The sequence below is a fragment of the Myotis daubentonii genome, chromosome 8, assembly GCF_963259705.1.
Source record: "Myotis daubentonii chromosome 8, mMyoDau2.1, whole genome shotgun sequence".
Taxonomy (NCBI): Eukaryota; Metazoa; Chordata; class Mammalia; order Chiroptera; family Vespertilionidae; genus Myotis; species Myotis daubentonii.
Window position 1 is genome coordinate 66,060,439 of NC_081847.1, and position 23,363 is coordinate 66,083,801.

The following is a 23,363-nucleotide window of genomic DNA, read 5'->3' on the forward strand; positions in this document are numbered from 1 at the left end:
TGGAGTGATCAAGAAGTACAAATTGGCAGTTACAAAATAATCACAGGTGTACAGCACAAGGAATATAGTCAATAGCATCGTAATAACTATGTATGGTGTCGGGGGGGTGCTTTGTAAGTTATATAAATGTCTAAAAACTATACTACATGCCTGAAACTAATATAACATTGAACGTCCATTGTAATTGAAAAACAAAGTTAAGATTCTTAATCACATCTGCAGAATCCCTCTTGCCACGTGAGGGAACATAATCTCAGGTTCTGGATTTAAGATGTGGGATCCTTGGGGGGGTTATTATTCTACTGACCACACTACCTTCATAGCCTTAAATAATATATTTAAACCTCTATATCTTATGCCACCAATTGTAGCACTAGCTCTTGCCTACCCATGTCATTTGCTCAACAAATATGTGTTCTGGGAGCTGGGTGTACAGCACTGAATAAAACAGGCAAAACCCCTATCTATTCCCAAGGAGTTTATGTTCCAGTGGGGAAGAGCAGGTAATAACCCAAATAAATGAGTAAATTATATCCCCAGAACAATTGTTTTTTAGATGGTAATTGGCAAAATTGATCAAAATTTAAAATGTGCCTGCTCTTTTCCCAGCAAATGCACCATTAAAAAGCCGTGTGTAAAGATATGTGTGCTCGTCTGTTGTATTTTATAGCATTATCTATGACAGCAAACATTTTGGAACAATCTAAAAATTCATTAATGGAGAATTGGTAAGTAAATTATGGTGCACAGAAACTAGAATTTATAGATTGATATGATACTATTTATTCCAGGATCTGGGTTCATAGCAAATTCTGTCCTCATAAAACAGCCGAACCAGGGAGGTGGGGACAGATCCCACACTGAACAAAGGACTTGGTACAGGAGAGGGTGCGTGCTGTGGAGAAAGATGGGAAGATCGGGAAGGGGAGAAGGTAGTAAGTACTGGCAGAAGCAAAATTTTTTGTTGTTTTTAAACATTTTATTTTGAAATAACTTTAGATTTATAAAAGTTGCAAAAATAGTACAGAGGGTTCTGGAATGCCCCTCTCTCAGCTTCCCCTGCTGTTAGCACATTGCATAGGCAGGGTGCACTTATCAAGACAAGGAAATGAAAGTAGATACAATCTATTAATTAGAGTCCTTTCCTTCACAGTAACATTGGAGTCAGACTTGAAGGAGGCGTGGAGGGAACTATGGGAAGAGCGTTCCAGGTGGAGGGAACAGCCAGTGCAAAGCCCTGTGGTGGAGCCGCCTGGCATTTTCTCGGAACAGCAGAGTGGGCTGGAACCCATTGAACTAGAAGTGGGAGTGGTGTATGGCATGTGCTCTCTCCCATATTCCCATTGTGCTTCTATGGGCTGCATGAGTATCAAGGCTATTAACACCTACATCCTGTCCCATCACGTTAATCAGGTCAAAAAATTAAGACCTGATACATAACTTTTCTATAAAGTGTAAATATTCTATAATTATGACAGCCAATCAAGTAAAAGCTAGCTTCTGGGAAGCATAATTTATCTGTCCAATTACCCATTAGTAAATTTTTAGGTTGTTTTCCACCGTTTGCTGTTATAAATAACTAGAAGCCCGATGCACAAAATTCGTGCAAGGGGCTCCGCTCCCCCTTCTGCCCCAGCTGCCTCTGCCTTGGCCCCCGCTGCTGTGGCTTCCTTGGTAAGGACAAGACATCCAGTCTAATTAGCATATTATGCTTTTATTTTATAAATAATGCTAAATAGAACAAACTTGTACACATTCCTTTATACACAAATTTTTAATGGTGGGTTTGCTGGGTTAAAGAGCAGGCACATTTTAAATTTTGATAAATTCTTCCAAATTATCCTTTGAAAAACAATTGTGCTGCCATCAACAATGTTGAAGCAGCCATTTCTACGCCTTGGATGTAATCAATCTTTTACATTTTTTCAGTCTAGCCAGCATAAATAGAATCCATTATCATTTTTATTTTCATAAATAGAATCCATACACACACACACACACACACACACACACACACACGGTCAAACATCTTCTCAATGGACTGATTTGCTAATCACATTTCTTATTCTGTAAAGTTACTATATTCATTGCCCATTTTTCTATTGGAATTTTTATCTTTTACTCACTAATTTATAGAACAGTTCTATGCATTCCAGATATATTTGACTTGTTAGCTCATACATTTCTCTCCATGTCTAACTTTATCCATGCCTATTCTTTTTTTTTGTATACATGAAATAAAGTTTATTTGTTTAGAAATAAATTATATCATTGTGGCTAATTCTATGTTGATGGGGTGCCCAGAGTATCCACTTAGCAGTTTTAGGTGAGGCTCAAATGCCCAGTGTCCAAGGGTATAATCACACACGCACACGCACACGCACACACATACACACCAAGACAGGCCCCTGCACGCAGACCTCAGGCCCCTGAAGATTGGGGTTCTTTTTATGGGATGCAAGGCCTGTGACTCCTGTGGGGGTGTGGAAAGTGTGTCAGTGTAAGAGAATTTGGCCTCAGGTAGAATTTCCAGGTGTCTGGTATTAAGTGGGACAGTCCAGTGATTAGCTTCCTACCTAGAAAATAATGCAAATAAGAATGCAAATAAAACCTGTGAATCATGCATAGCCTTTTAAAGCCTCTATGGTTTCCAACTGGGTTTATCTTGTTTATCACCTGATACTTCATCAACAATGGCTTGAACATACAGGGCAGGGCAAAGGTAGGTTTACAGTTGTTCATATGAAAATAATACAATAATTAATAAACAATGCAAGAATAACCTCTGTGTTTTGCCCTCCCCTGTTTTAGCTTTGAGTTCTCTCTGCTAAGTGTTTAATGATCTATGAATGAACACTGAGGAGATGTTGCAATCCTTTTGAAGAGGGAATGGGCTCGCCTGTTTGCTGGCAAGATGTGCAGGTGCTGGAAAATGTTTGCCCTGATAAGATGACTGTTGGAAGAGTGCTGTGTTCATTTAGAAGAAGTGTCTTATTCAGCCTCTTGGCGTGAAGAGGTGGATGCTGAGGGGATGCTCAAGTAACAATGGGTAGTAATAAAAATGCCACCAATAGTAACAGCTTTTACCCCCTGCCGGACTCTGTTCTCAGTGCATCTCATGTTCACTCATTTAGTCCACACACTGACCTTATGAGGAAGGAACCATTATCATCCTGTGAAGATAAGGAAACTGAGGCAGGGAGAGGTTATATGAACCAGGAAATCTGATCCTAATTCTCCTGTGTATTTAAAGAGGCCAGGAATTTGAAGTTCCAGAAGGAAGAGGGAAACACTTAGAAGGTGACAGAAGGGATGGATGCCAAAAGTAAAGTCCCTGGGTGCCTCGCAGAGAGGGTGGCCAATAAGTATAATTATAATCTTTACTTATAGTATATATGTATGGTTATATTATGTAACTATTATAAATTATATTATTATAACTTAGTAGATATTATAATTATGTATTATTTTAACTAGAGGCCTGGTGCACGAATTTGTGCACGGACGGAGTCCCTTGGCTTGGCCAGCAATCGAGGCCTACCGGGGGGCTGGCCAGCAGCGGGGAGGGACTGCGGGGGTTGGACAGCCAGTTGTGGGGTGGAGGCAGCTAGCCAGGTGGAGGGGCCGCGGGAGGTTGGCTGGCCCGCTGGGGGGAGGGGCTACAGGAGGTTGTCTGTGGGAGCGCACTGACCACCAGGGGCCAGCTCCTGTGTTAAGCATCTAGCCCCTGGTGGTCAGTGCACCATAGCAACTGGTTGATTGGTCGTTCCAGTCATTCTGGTTATTCGGTCGTAATGGTTGCGTAGGCTTTTATATAGAGAGATTGAAACATCAAATAAGGGTTTCCCAAGCAAAATATTGTAACCCTGCAAACTTTTAGTAAAGGTGGCACAGATGGTTCTTGCCAGAGTGGCTGGACTCTCAGGACCAGTATTGAAGGGATCAAGTGGGAGAAAGGGGTGCTATGGGAGAACACAGAGCCTGCTGAGCTGGTGAGGGGCATCTTCACTACTAGGAGAGGGCATGAATTTCCAGATGTGCACCCAGACTTTTAGCAAGGTTGAGAGTAAGGGAGAAAAGGATCTCCCACCAATCACTGCATCACCACCTTCGAGTCCTCCCTCAAGCTGACACATAGGGGAGGCCACAGTTTCATCTATTCAGTAAGACCCAGAACTCCTCTACATGGGTACTCATGGGTCCTGGGTGTCCTCTGGGGAGGAGGGTGCAACTGCCCACTTACTCGTCCTGCCAGCAGCTCCAAGCCAGTGGGAGCACCCACTTTTTGTCCTGGGCTTCAGTGGGAGAAGGGCACCCACTGCCACTTTTCAGTGGGACCAGACAGGTTGCCTCATTCCTCTTTCCAGCTGAGCCCTCTGGGGACAGCTGTTACCAACTTACCAGTTACCAGTTGCCAATTACCCCATAGAAATGGGACATCAAGCCTCATTTCTTCCTTTTGTGCTCAAGGCAGAGACGTCTCAGGGAAGGGAGAAATACATAAAATCAGATGTCCAAAATGCCACTGGTCTAATTTGCTCCTTTAAAGGGCAAGGACTTCTCTGGGAAAGAGGAGGGTCCTACCAGAGGCACTTCAAGCATTTGCACAACTGTTCGTACAACCTGGTGTTTGGAGCCAGACTGGTATTAATTACATTGTTACTTGGACATTGCAAACCTTTCTTCTCTTTCTGTAACAGTATTTGGTATCTGCATTTGGATGTTAAAACCCATTTGCCATTCTTTAGACTCCTGTCTAGTTAAATGTATTTTCACTCTTGTAGTCAGCTATTTCCAGCTCTGACAACCCTACTCTCATTCTACTCATCTGTCATTCAGGTGCCTGACTTCTCTGATGTAATCTTTTAAAGGGAGCTGTGGTGATCCCACTCCTCACTAGAGCCAGCACCATTCCATCTGGAAACTGCTCTCATTCGTTCAGCTCAGAGTCGAGGCCCAGTTCACAGAACCAGACGCTGGGGACAGGTGAGGACGGCGATGCCGGTGTGTCCTCACATCTCCCGGACTCCCAGAATTAGAGCAGATGGGAAAGGACCAATGGAGGTTGAAAGTTTCCTTGGTCTCAGGGTCCAGCCCTCACTCCATGAGGGGCTTCTTTGTGCAAGGCCCAAAGGTGGGTCCCTTCCAGCCAAAGCCTGACCCCAGGAGGTGAGAGCTGCCTCTGAGCTTCCATGTCCTTATCTCAGGCAGTTCTCTAGTGGAAGGCCCTTCTTTGGGTGCCGCGTTTCTCTTTCTGCCTCATCACTGTGGCCTCTTGTCCATCATGCAATGGATTTGCTATGTAAATATGCTAACTTCCTCTTCACACATCCTGGGGAATCAATGTAGTGACACTGGTTTCACATAAGTACCCTGAGAGTCAGAGAAACCCAATAGGGCTCAAGTGGGCTCAGTTCCAGTTTCTGCTTCCAAGACCCACCCACTATGCCCTCCTGCCTCCACGGGTAGGGTATTTTCCCAGCCCTCCACTTACATCAAGTGTGCATATAGTTATATATGATTTAATTACATATTGTATAATTGTATTATAATTCTATTTGTACATATTTGTTATGTTATATATTAGTACTAGAGGCCCAGTGCACAGATTCATGCACCAGTGGGGTCCCTCAGCCTGGCCTGCACCCTCTCGCAATCCAAGACCCCTCAGGCGATGTCGGAGAGCTTGTTTCGGCCTGATTCCTGCAGGCCAAGCCGAGGGACTTATGCACCAGATTTGTGCACTGGGCCTCTAGTATGCATATATCTTTGGTTAAGTTCTTCCTGCCCTCCCCCTTCCCTCTTCCCTCTGAGATTCATCAGTCTGTTCCATGTTTCCATGCCTGTGCGTTGAGCGTCTGTCCCCTGGTGGTCAGTGTGCATCATAGCTACCGGCCAGTCAAATGGTTGCATAGGCTTTTATATAGAGAGATATGTTACACACTAGTATATGTTACATATTAGCACATTTTATATGTTACATTTTAGTATGTTATATATGTTATTTACAGTATTAATACATATGCTATTTGTTCTGGAATCTGTTCCAGAACCCCAGTATCCAGCTACTGATTTTTCTTGCCCTCCATACCTATCTATCCCACTTTCATCTTTCCTTCCCAGCTGGGTCTGGGATCCATGTGAGTTTGAACTCCATGGCAGCAGTCGGAAGCCTGCCCTACCTACCCTTCTTTGCTGTCTCCAAGGCAGATTTTAATTTTGCTGTTGCAGTTTTTGTTCTCTTGCAATATCCCCTCATCCCTTCCACCTCTCTACCTCATCTTGTTTCTGTTCTATTCCAGCCAGGGCCCCCTTTGTGGCCTCCCAGGAGCCACCGGGAATTTTTTACCTGTTGAAGATAACGGGAAATTTCCAAAGATGCCTTTCTGGGTCCTGCAGTGGATCGCTGAGGTATATACTTTCTGAGTCTTCTGAATGCTCCCTTTGCCTCCACCTGCAGTCTTTTAGCAGGCCCCGTGGCATTAGTCACCTTAGCCTAACTTCAGGTAATGCAGTTCAGACTCGGTGTCTGTCACAAAGAGAGCTGACCTTGTCCCTGTGTTTGGTCCCCTTATGTGATGTTCCAAGACCCTCACCACATTGACAGCTGTGCAAGTTAACATGTCCATTCCCAGCAGCTTCTCCCTACACCCGCTGTCTGCGTCTTTGATACTTAGAACCAATGGAGCATAAGAAAAGTTATAGTTCCCTAGAAGTCCTGACCCCAGATCTTTCTGCTTCTATCCCCTTGACCCTTGTAGAGATTCTGGATCCTACTGAAGAATAGACACTGGTGACTTTATAAGGGTTTTGTTTTGTTTACTTTTGTCCCCATGGGTGAGGATTCTGTCATTTGTAGCCTTGGCTTGTCAACCAAAGTGTCAGAGCTCCTCTATTCCCACAGGGTTTCCCCTCATGATACCCTGATGTTCCAAGCCTGACAGTTGGTTCCATACCTGCCAGTGACACCCATTCTGAGAATGTGAACAAAGCCATGGGGCTGGGGGGGGGGGGGGACCACCCACTCTATCATGACTTACATGCTGCAGGGAAGAGGCCAATTTGCAAGGTTCTGAGAGGTGAACAGAATGTGTGCATGGCACCAGGCTCAACACCAACATGGCGGGTATGCTTGTAGTGAAAACTCAACACCTACTCTTCTTTTCTTTCTATTTTAATAGAACTTCCAAATTTTAGCTGTGTCCATAACCTCCAGATTAAGACTAAATTTTCCAGCTTTTCTTGCAGCGGATGAACCTGTGATTGTTTTGGCCAATGGGACATGGGTGGACAAGACTGTGCAAATCCCAGCCCCTGACCTTTCAGGGAGGGAGGGAACACATGGCCCCTTGATGGCTTTCCCTGGGCTGGCACAGTACCCTGGTGAGCCATCTTGGACCAACACCCTAGGGCATGGAGAGCAACGAGAGAGGAGCTCCCCACAATGGAGCTGCCATATCAGCCTGGAGTGCTTACTTTCAGAATATTTAAACAGAGAAAAAGAAACTACCTATGTAAGCAACAGTGTTGGGGAGTTTCTTCGTTATAGCAGTCTAACCCATACTCTGCCTGCTTCACTGCTCAATAAATGATACTTCCCCCTCTGTGTGCCTTTGGGAAGGGTATTGTGCAAGGTGGGGTACCAGGGTGTTAAAGCTCTGCAACTTTCCAGACTCCTCCCTATTACAAACAATTGTGGGCACATTGGCTCACATCTCCATCTGCTTCTTGGCTCGTAGGCTAAGACAAACACTCTTCTTCCAGTGACAAAGGTGGTGGCAGGGGAGTCTCCCAGAGGTAGGAGACAAGCTAGGTGCCTCAACAGAACTCCTAATGCTTTCATGGGTCATGCTGCAATGGTGTTAGCTGCAGTAGAAGACCAGAGACCCTGACTCCCCAGGCTCTCCATCTGGCCTGAAGGCAGGCTCACAGCCTGGAAAGGGTCCTCACCACTATTCAAAGTCACACGCTCTCTCTTACCCTTCCCCACCATGTATCACCTGAGGACTTTCATCCCCATTCTGCAGGGGGAAGAAGCTCAAATCTATAGTTTAAGGAATCCAAAGTGGGGGGAGTGGGGATCAAGAGGCAGTGCCCTTCCCTCCACGCCCTGTTCACTCAGCTGTGCTGCCAAGGTGCATGACAAGGCTGCAAACATACACATCAGGTGAGGAGTCTGGAGCCAGACTGAGGGTAATGACTTAGACCACCCCACCACACACAACCATCCTGGCCTTGGCCTGGACACAGGGTCAGCTGGAAGCTGCAGGCGCAGAGTAAGCGAGCTGTGGGGACATCCACAGAGATGAGCGGAGTGGGGTTCTGGGTCAGTGCCCAGCACCATGGATACATGTGCTCACAGGCTCCTCCACAGTGACTGTCCTGACCTCTGGTGTCCTTTTATCTGGGCTATGTTGTTTGTTTATGGATGAAGAAAGGCTATGCTAATGCCTCACTTACCCAAGCATGTTTGGCCATAGAAGGTATATTTGGTCAGGGGCAAAGGACAGATGTCATAGGCCAAGTCCTTTCCACAGGACCAGGGCCAGTCTCTGAGGCTGTCACTGAGAAACACTGGCCTTACTTATATCAGGTTCCTGGGTAGACAATCACCTCTGGAAGGTCCTCACCTACTAATTCACACAATAGAACTGTGGCCACCTTCCCTGCCCACCTGGCTAGCTCATGGCTTCTCCTTCCTCTGGTCCCGCCCTGTTCCCAGCCTGCCAGGATGTGTGGATGGGTCCAAATCCCAACTGTGAAAGTGCTCAGAGAGCCTCAAGCATCTGGGGAGTTCAGGAGGCTTTGTCTCCCCAGAGTTCTGAGCAGCTGGGGAGGGTGAAGGTGGTGGTTGAAGTCCTAATCCATTTACTACCACGCAAGCAGGCGGGAATATGCCATTTCCTCCAGGAGTTCAGGAGGGGGCATGATCTGCCCCTACATCTGCACAAAACATACAGTGGGTGCACAATAAATACCTGATGGACTGCACAGAAAGTGTCAAGTGCCGAGCAAGGGCCTCCAACAGTAAATCAGAGGAGTAGTGACCCTCGTGGGCCTGGCCTGGCCTGCAGTGGCTTCCCATAAGTGATGCTGGGATAAGGGTTGGATTTGGGGTTGTGTAGAGAAGAGGAGAGCGCACGCCTGGCCTTCTGGGATATTGGAACAAGCAAAACCTAACAGCCAGCCTGCAGGTGGGGCTGTGTGGGAACCTGCATGGCTAGGCCAGGGGCTTAACCCCAAAGATGCCTTTGTATCCTTCCAGGTATAAACCTCAAGGTCCCCTGAGACTCAGCCCCCAGATTACCCCATTTCCTGGCAGAGCAGAGGAAAACAGTGTATTAATATCATTAAGTTATTGAGTTCTTTTTTCTTTTTATTGGCAAAGTAAATATATTTTTATGAAGAACCAAAGAAAATATACATAATTGTAACATATATACACCAGCTTTATAGATTTTTAAAATTTCAAATTTACACAAATGCTGATGTTATTAAAAGATATTTTATGTAGATGTACCTATGTACAGTTTATTTACATACATTCATAGGATGTGAAATAAACCTATCAAAACAAGCTAGTTCATTTGATATTAATTTCTAGACAAAATGAGGAATGCATTTCTAAATAGGGACTGGGGGCTTTATCTGATTCTTCTACTTGCTACACAGCCTGTTCCCCTCTCCTCCCAAAAGGTGACTCTGGAGGCTGGTGTCGGGAAACAGGGCGAGGGGATGAGCCACACTGGGTACAGATGCTCCGGGGCTAGCCTGCATCTGTCTGCCTGCCCTGCACATTTAACTGAAGCACATGCACTGTCAGCCCCCAGAGGAGGGACTTTTCACCCCAATCCTGCAGCCACCAGGAGGCCAGGTCCTGCTCCCCTAACAGCCTTGCCCATACCTTCTGGTATTCAGGCTGAGCAAAGCATTTGGACAAAACCACCTGCACACCACAGTGCAGCCCAGGACTTTTGGCCTACTTCCTTTTCCCCAGTGAGGCTCCCTGTGGGAACTGACATTTCAAAACTGCACATTTCATCTTCCCGGGCAATAAAGTGCTGGCCCTGGCCCAAGCAGGGAGCCCAGTGGGAGAAGGGCCAGGCCCCCAGACACTGCAGCAGAGGCCTGTGTCAGCGGCGCAGGAAGGCACGAAGGTGCAAAGGCACAAAGGCCGGCCTCCTGGGTCAGGGGCAGGGTCTCCCCAGGAAAGGCAGCAGGTGGGGGGGGCTCTGGGTTCCTGCCTCCCAGGCCAGCCCCCCTCTTCCCATATCAACCCAGGCTGCTGGGTTGGCAACATTGTCACATCTCTCTGAAGGAGGCAAATAAATTATTGCTACAAAATATATGGGTGATCTGGACCATCTGATGGGGCTGGTGGGATGGGGTGAACAGGTGGTAGCGGTAATGGTTGTGTGGGTGGGTGGAGGTGGGGGGGGTCAGTTGGCAGCACGAACGGAGCGACTGCTCCGGGGGAAGCGATGCACCTTGATGTGCTTGGACAGGTGGTCACTCCGCGCGAACTTCTTCTCACACACAGGGCACTGGTAGGGCTTCACGCCTGAGTGCGAACGCCGGTGCCTTGACAGTTCATCCGAACGGGAGAACCTACAGGGACACAGGAATCAGCGAGGCCAGGCTGGCCCCCCCTGCCCCTACCCCCCCCCCTCATCCCCCCAAACACATACACCCAGGCCAGCAGTGGATCCCCAGGACTCCAACAGCTGGGCAGCTCAGGATACTTCAGCTACCCAAGTGCTTCTAAATTTATGGTGAAAATACCGGCTCGTAATTTTCACCAAAATACCAGCTCTTTCACAAAATACCGACTTCTGCGCATGGGCTACTAAGTTTTAGTCGCACTGTACGTGCGCACCCGCACGTGGTATTTTGTGGAAGAGCCACACTCAACGGGCCAAAGAGCCGCATGTGGCTCGCGAGCCACGGTTTGCCGACCACGGCACTAGACCATCAGCTCCATGAGGAAAGACACGTCTACCTGGTGCATGGTAGGTGCCCAGTCAGTACATTTACATGAAAGTGTGGACACAGCAGGCACCCAGAGCAGGCACCCACAGGAGGATGGGGCTGTCATAGGAACAGTCCTCTCAAGTCCTAGTGCATCCATGCACCCATATGCATGCACGAATCCACTCACACACATACACATGTGCACGCATGCACACCCATGTCTATACACACATGCCACACATATGTGCATGTTGTGGGCCTGGGTACACTGCACACATGTGAGCACACTCATACATATATACATGCCACCCACTCCACACCTGTGCACACATGTATGCACATGCGCACACACAATGCAATGTATACCTATGTGAACACATATATGCACAGATGCACACACTCAGGAGCCCCGTTCCTGGACCTGGGGCCACACAGCAAGAGGCAGATTAGGTGGTGCCCCTGGAAAGCTGTCCCCAACCCAGCCAATGGGTAGGGGGTGATGGCCCACTCTGGCGTGACCTGTGGGTGGAGGCCTGATCCTACAGCCTGCCAAGGAGCAGGAGGACCCAGCAGGACAAGTCTTGGGGAATGCTCAGGTGGGCAACAGGAGGGCCTGAGCACAGATGGGAAGCTGGGCCCAGAGGCAGGGAAGATAAACACCTCAGCTTGGCTTGGCTGTCCCTGGTGCCCTGCCCCTAGAGCACAACCAGGTTTCTTCCACCCCCATCCCAGAGCACCAATTGTGGTGAATACAGAGAAATACTCTCAGCATGTTTTCAGAATTAAGGAAGATCAACTGGCCCATTTTTCAGATGAGGAAACTGAGGCTCAGAGTGATGAGGGCCTGATCCAGGGTCACAGGTAAGACAGAGCAGCCGAGGCCCAAGCAAAGGTCTTGAAACAGCTCCCTGCTATATCCTGCCACCCTGGTGGCCACAGAGGACCTGGCTACACCCACAGAGCCTGGCTAGAAGGTATGTGCCACTGGAGCCCTGTGCCAGGGAGGAAGCAGCATCAATGGGCTCTGGCAGTCAGAGCCTGGACCTGAGCTCCTGGACCAGGGCCACGTGCCCCCAGCTGGAGTTAGACATACAGCTTCTGAGCAGGTGGGCGTGCCCAAGGCAGGGGGCAGCAGAAAGCTACAGAAAATGCCATCGACAGTGCTAGAGCCTTCCCAGACACCAGGCACTGGGAGTGCCTGCACCTTCCAGGGAGCCAGGATCAGCCCCATGGGATTGACAATGTCACACTGTAAGAGCTCAAAGAGAACAAGAGGCTTGCAGGGGGGTTCCTACAGCAGTGGAACAGCAGGATCTGCTCAGGTCCCCACCCGACTGGGAGCCCTATGTGGTCCTGAGCAAACTTAAGAACCATCCTGGGCCTGTTTTTTCATTTCTCTAATGAAAATCTTGGGATTCTTGTCCACCTTCCGGAACTTTTTTCAGAGGCCAAAGGCAGTGACACAAGACCACAGGGTCCCTGCCATCATGGGGGCACCAAGGGAAAGCCAGGTCTGAGAAGAAGCTGTTCCCATCTGCAAGCCCCCTCCCTACTGCCATAGGGTCCTGCGATTTGAGAGGTACTGTCCCTGGGAACTGAGCCCTCAGAAGATCACTGCCTCACACCCTACTCACATTGTCCCAAAGAGCAGCACTGGAGAGACCGGGGACCACACAGAGGGAGAGGCAGCCTTTGTAGGCACATACTGACCAACAACCTGGGCAAGTTGGCAAGCTCTCTGAGGCTGTTTCCCCACCTGAAGCCAGGTATGTGATAGATCTGCCTCAGAGGACTATAAAAGGCGACAAGTGTTTACAGCAGTGCTTGACAGCAGTGCAATCACCCAACAATTGTGAACTCTTATCAGCAAGGAGCTTAGCACAGGGCCTGGCCTCTGGTACGGTCCTTGAGTGTGTAAGTGGTTACTGTGAATTGTGTTACCGGGGTGCAGGACAGGGAAGCACAGAGGTCCAGGTGACTTTCCTGAGCAGCTTATAATGTCAGCACTACCATTGGCACACACAACACCTTTGTGCAAAGGCACCCCTTCCATCAGCCAGAAAGCCATGATTATAGTCAAGTCTCAAAGATCCCAATGGGAATGGCACCCCCCAGAGTTGTGCAGTGCACAACCTGCCCAGCCACACTTGGAGGCCGAGCTGACTGCAGGGATGGGGTTGGAGAATGCCTCATTGAGTAGGGGAAGCAGTGACATAGGCCAAAAGAGATAGACCACTGGGCTTGAATCCTGTCCCTGCCACCTCTTGGCTCTGTGGCCTCAGGCCTGCAAATCCCCTTCTCTGGGCCTCTGTGTCTTCTGGGGATGACAACAGTACCTGCCACACAGGGATGGTGAAAGTTATTAATATTCATATTAGCTGCAGCAGGAAGGGATTCTTTCTGGACAGAACTGCTTGGCCATTCTGGAACAGGACGTTCCACTGCAGGGAACAAAGAAGGCCTGTGTCTGAGAGTGAAGCAAGGAAACTTCTAGGAAGGCAGGCAAGCAGCCACTTCCCAGATGGTTAGCTTGGAATAGGGAAAGTCTGATTTTAACCCTGTCAAGGGTGCCAGAACCATGTCACAAGAGGGGAAGGGACAGGGAACACTGGGTTCAGGACCAAAAGCAGAAGGAAGCGGGGGTTGGTAACCTGGGCACGTGACAATGGGGGAGAGGAGTGCCAGGAGGGATACTGTTCATCACACAAAGGTGCACAGGGTGGGGCACAGGACACAGTGCCAGGGCCAGAACGGGCCTGGTAGGAGGAAGAGGAATCTGCTCACCAGGCCCAGCAAGAAGAGAGGCAGCCTTGGGAGTGGGGAGCTCCCCATGTGGGGAGGCAAGCAAGAGTGTAGGGGTGCCACTCCAAAGACCAGCTGCAGGTGAAAGTCCTCTCAACACTCTAGCAGGCCACACCGGACTAGAGGGTTGCAGAGGGGGCTGGAGAGAGGTCCTCAGTCTGGGGGTAGGGGGTTGAGGGCAGACAGCCCAGGGTGAACTCCTGGCTCTGCCACTTACCAGTTGTGGGACCATGGAGAACTTACTAACATGCTCTGTGCCTCATTTCCTTCTCTATAAAATGGGACAACATACTGAGGCATACCTCACAGGCTTGTTGGAACATTACATGAGTTACTGCGTTTGGTGCATTCAGAGCAGTGCTGAATGCAATGTTATCATTGCTGCTCTTTTCCCTCACCCATGGTGTACCACCTGAAAAAGCTGATGGCCTTGTGGGGGAGAGAGGACACCCAACCATTATAATCCCAGGTGCAGAGAAAGATGAGGGGAAAGCCAGCCCATGACTGCAGGTGTCTCCAGGTGGGAGTGGCATGCCTGCCATACTGCTTGCAGGTCAGGGTGGGGGCTGAGGCACTGCTTGGGGGTGCACCCAGACCCATACTCACTAGCTCTGTCCCTGCAGGCTTTCTGGGCCTCCATTTCCCCCTCTGTAAAATGCATATTGATGTCTAAATGTTCCAAGGCTATTGTAAGGACTCAGTGAGTTACTGCCTGTGACCTGTGCAAAACAAAGCGGAGACCATTATAAGACCATCTACAGTTGCCACTGGGGAAGAAGCGTTGGAAACAGAGGGCACGGAGAGGGCTGAGGTCCAAGTGGGAGCGTGGCCTACAAAGGTGAGGTCGGCAAACAGATTATGTGGGCCTGTGGGCCAGAACGAGAAGTTTGGATGGTGCTTAAGTGAACCAAAGTACACATAAAGGCCAGAATAGCCTCATGAGGTAATGAGTCCCCCACGGCAGGAGGGATGCAAGCAAGTATAACTCATGGAGGGGATTCCAGCTCTGAGAACCTTAGAATAGTACCTAGCAGAGTGTAACTGCTCAATAAACATGATACCTTATCATCATCATCATTACTTCTCCTTCCCTGTCCAGACCAAGCTGCCACAAAGCTGGGTCTGTCCTCCTGTCCAACTGCTACAAGGGCTCCCTTCACCTCTGACACTCAGATGAAGGCTATGGCCACATTTAAGGGACATGCATGTCTTGTATACATCCCCAGGGTGTCAGGATCCCTGAAGGCCAACTCGAGTCTCAAATTCTCAGAGAAACAGCCCTCCTGAGAGGCAGCGTGCCAGGCTCCCAGGGCCTCTGCCATGTATGACCCCCACCAAGACCAGACCCTACTCTAGAAGAGCTTGGGAGAAGCTAGGGATGCCCTTTGAAGCCCTAGGAGTGGCTGGAGGCAGGGATGGCTCCAGGGTCGACTCCACAGGGACCTCATCATGCCACATACCCACTATGCCTTTCCCTGTCGAGTGAATCCTGAGCAAGAGGAACAATGCCAAGGCTTAAACAGTGGCAGAGCTGAATTCCCTCCATAAATCCCACTCTTGTTTGTATACCTCCTGCCATAGGGAACTCACTACCTCATAACGCCACTGTGTCGGGGGCTGAGATCTGCCTCCCTAAGATGCACTTTGGGCTGCAGTTCCTGTCTGCTTTCTGAGACAGCCTAGAAGACAGGTCCTCTCCTCCTGTGGGAGTGGACCAATTGGGCAGCCTTGACCAAGGACCATACCTTTCCTCTCTATGGTCCCACCCAGTCCTATCCCAAATGGAAGGGCCACTTGCCAGCATTCAACAGAGGACAGCGCCCAGAAAGATGAGCCCCTCATAAAAGTCAGACTGGTGCTCTGCCAAGCCAAATGCCCAACCTCTCTCCAGCCCTGCACCCCACCAAGAAAAGAATGCATCCAAGAGGAGTCTCTATAAGTCCACATGAAGGTCAAGCAGAGAACCTTCTCTTCTCAGACTCTGATCTTGGATTAAGAGTGACAATACCACCGATGAGAAAGGGGTGCTGCTGAGCACCCCTGGCCCTGGTAAGGAGAGGCAGTAAGCAGGCTTGGGAAGGGGGACCACTGTGAGGGCACACAGCGAGTTGGAGGCTTTAAACCATGCCACCAGGCATCTCAATACCTTTCCCTCTGCAGTGGAATACCTGCCTCTAAAGCCCTATGTCTATGGTCTCCTCCCTGACCCAAGCTTAACCACCCAACATTACACACATGCCACCACATCAGGCCTCACCAGCTGCTCTGCAAGTGCGCCTGTTACCCCAGGGCCTACCTGGCAGAGTGCGGCACGAGGCTCAAAGGCATGCGGCACCAGCACTGACACCCAACACGTGGGGCTGGAGCACAGGCTCTCCCAGAAAGAAGCCCTGCGGGTCTGCTGCTTGGCACCTTCGGGCCTTGGGGTGGAGGGAGCCTGCACTCAGGAAGGGCCTCCATAACCCAAGGTGCTTTTTGGGACAAGTCCCCTCCTTGGTCACCTCTGCACTCCCATGGCAAGGGGCTGCCAGCATCACATCAACCATTCCAGTCACAGCTCCTGTCCTGGGCCAGCCAGGACCCCAGGAGTGGCATCTCCCACCCTGAGACCAACTCTCAGGAGTTCTCAGACAAGTCTGGTCAAAAAACAAAAGCTGCAAACTGCTCCCTGTGAGCCACACCAACATGGATGCACACTCATAGACTAGGTACATGCATGGTCATGCAGCAGAGGCACACATGAAAAAAGCAAGATGCATACACACATGCACACAGTTACACAGCCGCTTGCAAGATCCAGTTCTGCACGCAGATGGGACATGCCACATCGCTCTCACACACACTCACACATGTAGCAACAGCCACATCAGAAAAGCCCAGGAATGTGCCAATAGAACAAGCCACCCTCCCAGGCAGGCCAGAGATTCCAGCAGTGTGGGCATCCTAAACTGAGGGAAGCCCAGCTGTGGCACCCCTAAGCATCTGAGCTCCTGGCTGAGCTCCTGGCTGGCTGCCTGCTTTTCAGGAAAAGGTGGACATGCTCTCCCAAAGAAGGTGGGCCCAGCACCTGGGGCCCAGGGAAGGGAGATCCACTGGGGTCCCATCGAGCTATGCTGCCTGAGGGCTGGGTAACCCTGAAAAGAGCCCTGTCCTTTGAGAATTGGTTTCCCCGCCATGCTACACAAAAGTAGAGCCTTCCACCTTTCGGTCAGCATACCCAGCTAGGTCCTACCTTGTGGTTGGCTTTTGCAGCTTCTCTACCACCTCTAGGTCTCCCATGGGAGCAAGGGCCTGGCCCAACCCATGTGCCCAGGGACTTTTGTAAGGGAAACTGGTCCCTTTGGTTGGGAAATAGCATTTTCAGGATGTGACTGCTCTGATATGACCACTTGGGTTCAAATCCCATTTACAAAGCTGTGTGACCTTGGGCAAGTTACTTAGCCAGTCTGAGCCTCAGTTTGCAGTAAGCAGTAAGATGGGAGTAAGGGTGGTACTTACCCTTTGGGGTGCTGCAAGGCAGAGGGAACAGTGCACACCTGGTCAAAGCCCCATCTGGCACACAGCCCAGGCCCCATCATTCTCAACCGTCCCTGTTATGCTGAGAGCCCTTCTGCCCTGGCTCAGCCCCCTCACTTTCAGCACAAGCCCCAGCAAGCCTTACCAGGAGACCAATTTTTTTCTGGTTTTAGTGATCAGGGGGGACAAGCAAACCTCTGAGCAGCTGTTGCTAGCTCTGGCACTGCCCCGTCCACCCCTCTCCCCTTCCTAATCAGTCTTAACTAATGTAGAAGAAATCAGCCTTGGCGGCACACCCAAAAGAACAGAGAAAGGGGGCAGCACTCACCACCCAGCCTGTCACCCCTCATACTGACCTCCAGCCACAGCCTGGCCAGGTGCAGGCAAAGGGCTTCTCGCCTGTGTGCCGCCGTAGGTGGGCTTTGAGGTGGCTGCTTTTGGTGTACATCTTGCTGCATCCGGGGAAAGTACATTTGTGCATTTTGATGAGTTCTGCCGCCGGGTTCTTGGGGAACTTCTGGCCCATGAGGAGGCCGGTGGGGCCAGGCCCCAGGGGTCCTGACCCAATAGGCTTGGCAGCAATGGGCACAGGGGCAATGCGCACGAACTTGGAGGGCATGTTCAAGTTCGAGGAGGGCACCACCTGGGGCAGGAGTGCAAAGGTCTGCCCCTGGATGTTGACCAGGAGCTGGGCTACCTTGACACTCTCCGGGGCCTGCCCAGGGGAGGAGGGCTCTGTGCCTGATTCCTGCTTTACCTGCACAGGTTGAATCTGCAGCAGCAAGGGGATGGGGCCATCGGGTGCAGGCCCCCCACCTGGGCCCTGAGTGTCACCCGCATTGGCACCACCTGGCTGGGGAGCACAGCGCTCTCTCCCACCAGACCCAGGATGGAGGTGGCTCCTGTGTGGCCCAGCTGAGAGCTGACTACAGGCCTCCACGTCCTTGTTGTTGCTCTCTGGGGCCTCCTTGAGCCCCAGCTCCATGTTCTCCTCCAGAAACTCTTCAATCTCCTCCAGAGTGGGCTGGAAGGGCCTTGGAACATCATCGGGGTCACCGACAGGAAACTCCGGGAAGCAGAAATGCTCCCCCTTCACAGGTGCCGGTGCCCTCCGCCAGGCCTCCCAGGTCACAGGACCACTGCTGGCCCCGATGCTGCCGCTGCCACCACTGCCCAGCGTGGCCTGGGAGAGCAGGAAGTCCAAGATGTTGTCCTGGCCCTCAGCGCCCGGGCCACTGGTGTAGCAGGAGCAGAGGGCTTGCGAGTCGGGGCTGGCGCAGGAGCAGAGGCTGGAGGCGTCACTGTCGTCTTCGGAGAGGGGCGAGGGCAGCATGTGGTATGCCTGCCCACTTACCAGCCTGTCTCCCAGATAACCAACCCGGCACTTCGGCGACGAGAAATTCTCGTCCACTGGAAGCAAGTGGTCCACCATGCTGGCCTGGCCGTGCCACTGCTGGCTGTGGAGAGGAACAACAGAGGGCCGATCAGGACAGCACACTTACCTGCCATCTCGTGGGCCTGTGCCCCCCTACTCTCCCCTCCCCCCACCTGCCCAGTGTCCCATTGCCAAATGCCTGGATCCTGCCTCCATCCATACCCCAGGATAATTCTCTGCAAGATGTTTTCTGAAATTGCACCACCTGTTTGCAAGAGTGCTCTCCCAAACCCATTGCACAACCTGGGGCACTTTTGCTTTCAAACAGATTTTCAAAAATAATTCTGGAAAGGGACACACCTATGTCTGTGAATGATTGTGACTGTGTGTGAGCAAGAAAGGTATGTGAGGAGGCTCTCTGCACCTTGGAACAGCCAACCAAGGTCAGGAGCCCTGTCCAGTTATTCAGAGTTGCTGTATTTCTGAGGACATCTGACCTCAGCTTCATTCCTGTTGACTCACTAGAGTGGGGAAGAATGGCCATTTGCCCTTTGACCCTTGTGTTGTTGGGGCTTGGGTAGGGTTGCCGGATTGAGCAAATAAAAATACAGGCTGCCCAGTTAAATTTGAATTTCAGAGTTTAAAAAATGAACAACTTTTAATTTGTAATGTATGTCCCAAATATTAGATGGGACTTGCTTATATTAAAAAATTACTATATCTGAAATTAAAATTTAACTGGACAGTCTATATTTTAATTAGGCAAGTCTGGTTTGTGGCAAAAAATTAAAGACCCATTGTGCCTGCCCTCACAGGCCCTGTTTCCCCATCTGAGCGGGCAGCTCACCACCCTCCAGAGCTCTCAAACCCCTCTGAGCTTGGCTGCCTCCTCTGTGAAAGGAGAGAGGAGGGACAGGCCTGAAAAAAAAACACAGACATTTTACTGAGGTTCTGTCCCTGGGAGGACAAGGCCCTGCCCACTGGGAGAACTCACAGGAGCAGAGGTGGACCCAGATCTTACCTCATGTGACTTCACAACCACCTAGTAGGCCTGTAGAGAAGACCCCCTTGGCCTGCACCCATGGAGCACTCACAACCTCGGGAAGACCCAGCCAAATCCTGTCTCCCAACTAGACCATGCTCTCCATGACAGCAGGCTGGGCTGTAGGGTGTCCGCCGTGTCCCCAGTTCCCAGTGTGGCAGCTGGTGCCCAGGAGGAGCTCAGAGAATGTCAACAGAGAGGAGAGGGGAAAGCTGTGTCCTCTAAAGGCCTTGCTAGGTCTGGTGTCCAAGGAGAGTCAACAGTGTCAGGCTGTGATGGGGCCACCTCTGTGGACCTTTGTCCCCACAGTGATCATGAGTGGATGTTTATTGAGGTTGGGGATATTCTGCACCTAAAGCCAGAGATTCTCTGCTGCCTGACATCACCTCTGCACCCACCCCCATGCTCTGTCTCCAGGACCACAACTGGGCCTATCACCCAGCACTGCCCAACAGTCAAATGGCCCAGCCCTGGGCAGAGAGCTCCCAAGGCTGGTCATCACCAACTGTGACCTTGGGCAAGTCCTGGCTCTCCCCAGATCTCAGTTTCCCCATGTTTCATAACCTCCCAATAACCTCAGGACCTTTGACCTCGGTTCCAAACTGATCTGGGAAGCTTCAGAGCTCCAGGAAACAAGGCAAGGTGGAGGCCCTTGGCAAGTCTGTACTTCTGGGAAGTTTCACCAGGACATTTGGTTTTTGGTCAAAATACTCAGCTAAGGACTTAAAATTGGGTATTTTAAAATACACACTATTCACCAAATCAGGTGCCTTAAGGAATAGAAATGCCAGATAATATAAAGGGCAGTGAGGCTGGGCAGAACTCACACTTGGCCCTATACCTCCCTAACCCCTGTCACCCCCCACCCTCTGAACAGGGGGCTATGATCCTACCTGTGCAATATGTCAGCTGGGCGGATGATCTTGGGCAGGTGGCACAACGTCTCTGTGCCTGTCTTGGTCTACTGGGTGGGGATGCTGCCAACAGTGCCTAGTTCTCTTGCTTTAAGAGTCCAATGAGCTATCTGCCATATGCTGAGCACTTACTATAGGGCTGGCATCAACACAGGGGATGGTAGTACCAGCCATTAAGATTAGCCTCCAAATGGGGAAACATATGGTCTTTCTGTCCCTCTGCTGTGATGTTAAGGAATATGGGGGACTCCAGCCTTCCTGGAACCCGGGAAGAGGCCACGACTGGTGGGAAGCAGATCAGACCATGTTCCTGCCCACTTAAGCTCTCCTCTAAATTGTAACCACCAACTGAATATTCCATAATATCAAGGAATTACTCTTGATATTTTTAAGTGTCATGATGGTACTGTGATTCTTATTCAAGGAGGCCTTCCTTTTCTAGATATAAACTGAGATAGTCACAGATAAAATTATATAAAAAGAGAGAAATAAGTAAGTACAGTAGGATAGGGTGGGAGGAAACCTCCAAGAGTTTCCCAAGGAAACGTGACCCAGCCTCTCCCAGCACTCGCCCATATCTCACCACCTGCTCCACACTAGCTGTGCACCAAGCCCATCAACTTCATGGCCCTCGGGCCACTATTCTGGCTGCGCCCTGTCTGAGAACCCCTCTTTCCCCAGTACCCCAGATAGGAGTAACTTATTTCAATCTCAGCTAAGAAGCCACTCGGGTGGGGGCCTCCCCTAACCATTTTCTAGTACATCATCCCACGTTATAGTCTTCCTAGCAGTTGCCAAGGCCAGAAAGGATCTTAGTTATGTGTCTGTGTCCTTTATTTTCTGTCCACCTCCCCACCAGAATAGAAGCTGTTCTGCCTGTTCATTCAGTCCACCTCTGTATTCCAGTGTAAAACAGGGCCTGGCAAGCTTTGCTGACTGAGTACCTGAAAGGCTGCTGCTGAAAGGGAGCCGGGAAGGAAGGGGGGCGGGCCAGGAGGGTAGAAGGAGACCGGTGGTAGAATCCCAGGGTCAAGCAGCCGTGCAGCAATGCAGGGCCGAGCGGCCTGGGCTGGCCGCCGAGGCACTCGGAGCCTGGAAGGGGCTCTGGAACTGCCGAGGAGAGGGCATCTGAAAAAGGGCACGCCAGGCTGCGCCGGCTCAGGCCCCTAAAACACAGCAGCACGTGGCACGGCCAGGGGCACAGGCTTCGCACGGGGAGGGGACGCACTGTTCCGGGCACCGGCCCCAGCAGTCCACCGGACTCCGCCCCTCACCCCCCCCTGCCCCCCCTACCCCCTTCGGCGCGCCAGGCCTGCTGTTTATCCTCCCGGGGACACAGCGGCAGCAGGAACAACATGTAATTGATAACAAGCCCAGCGCCGGCCAAGGGCTTGCCATTGGGTCAGCGTGCAAATCAAGGGGGTGGCAGACGAGGTCGCCCTTCAAAATAAGAGTCTGGGCTACCCGCTCAGCCCGCAGGCCCACAAGTCCCCGAGCCCGCCTGGGCGTCCTCGCACCTGTAGGGGGGCCGGAGAGCCCCACAAGCCACCCGTCCTTAGAGGGGGGTCATGGTCTGAGGGGTTCAGACAGTCGGTCATGTTGTCATCCCCCCATTGCTGGGATTGGGCGAGAAAGCCCCTCTTTGCCCGGGAGTGGGGCGGGGGGGGGGGGGGGAGCGGCACGGGTCAGGAGGGGTTCCATAGGGAACCACGGTGGGGAGCAAAGAGGGAACCGGACGGCCAGGGAGGGTGGGGAGGGCCTCCTCTCCGCCCCCGCCCCCGCCGGTCCGCGGCCACCATCGCCGGCTAACGTTCAGTCCCACAGCCAGGAGGCTGGGGGAGTGGGAGTGAGCGCCTGTGAGCGGTGCGTGCCGTGTGACCGTGCGTGTGCGGGCGCGGAGCGGCGGCCGGTGTGGCATACGGGAGTGTGTCCGCGCGCGTGTGCGTGTGTGTGTGTGTGTGTGTGTGTGTGTGTGTGTGTGAACGTGCGTGGGAAAGGAAGGGCTGGGAGCCCGCCGGCCCCTCGCGGAGGTCCGGAGTGCGGCCCGCCGAGCGCCTCACCGCGGCCCGCGCCCCCTCCCGAGCAGGCCGCGGCCGCTGACCGGCAGTAACCCCTCCATCCAGGCCCTCCGTCCCCCGCCTCCCGGCCGGGCGGGCCGGTACGTCCGCCTCCCGGGTCCGCTCGCCAGGCCCCGCCGGGTGCCCGCCATATGGAAGGGCAGGCCGGCCTGGCGCGAGCAGAGGCGAGCGGCCCGGCGCCGAGGCGGCGGTGCGGACCGGCGCCGGGAAAGTGCCCGCGGCAACAGGGTTCCCTCTCCCACCGGCTGGTCCGACCCGCACGGCCCGCGCGGAGGAGCTGCCGCTCCCCGGACATTTCCTCGGACGCTCTCGCGGAGCCTGGGACAAAGGCGCGGGCGCCGGGCCACTCGCCCCGAAGGGGTCCAGGGCCACCGCAGCCCCCGGGTCCCCGCCAGCCCCCGGAGCGCCCCGGGCCGCGTTCCCGCGGCCGTCCGGCCTCGCCGCGCCTCTCCCACCTGAATTTGGCTCGCGCCCGGCCGGCGGCCAGGCCCCGGCGGTCCTGAGGCCCAGCGGGCTGGGCTGAGGGCAGCGGGCTGCCTCCTGGTCCCACGGCGGCCGCGGGCCGAGCCGCTCTCGCTCACTCGCCCGCCGGCCCGCGAGTCGCTGCGGCCGCCGCGGCTCGCTGGGCGCTCACTCCCCGCGGCTCACGTGACGCCGCGGGCGCA

At 52.1% G+C, this 23,363-nt stretch overlaps 1 protein-coding gene across 5 annotated transcripts; it reads right to left on the reverse strand.

Annotated features, from left to right (window-relative positions):
- Positions 1-9,350: 9,350 nt before the first annotated feature.
- On the reverse strand, positions 9,351-23,357 carry KLF15 (KLF transcription factor 15). 5 transcript variants are annotated; one of them, XM_059706740.1, is made up of 4 exons: positions 23,154-23,357; positions 20,600-20,759; positions 17,646-18,746; positions 9,351-10,608 (listed from the first exon to the last, which is right to left on the reverse strand). In XM_059706740.1, the coding sequence occupies exons 3-4, from the start codon at positions 18,719-18,721 to the stop codon at positions 10,440-10,442; spliced, it is 1,245 nt and encodes a 414-aa protein (XP_059562723.1). In that variant the 5' UTR covers positions 18,722-18,746; positions 20,600-20,759; positions 23,154-23,357; the 3' UTR covers positions 9,351-10,439. The 5 variants fall into 5 exon arrangements, with proteins under 5 accessions (XP_059562723.1, XP_059562721.1, XP_059562719.1 ...); XM_059706738.1 differs by lacking the exon at positions 23,154-23,357 and adding an exon at positions 21,565-21,786; XM_059706736.1 differs by lacking the exon at positions 20,600-20,759.
- Between the last annotated feature and the right edge of the window lie 6 nt (positions 23,358-23,363).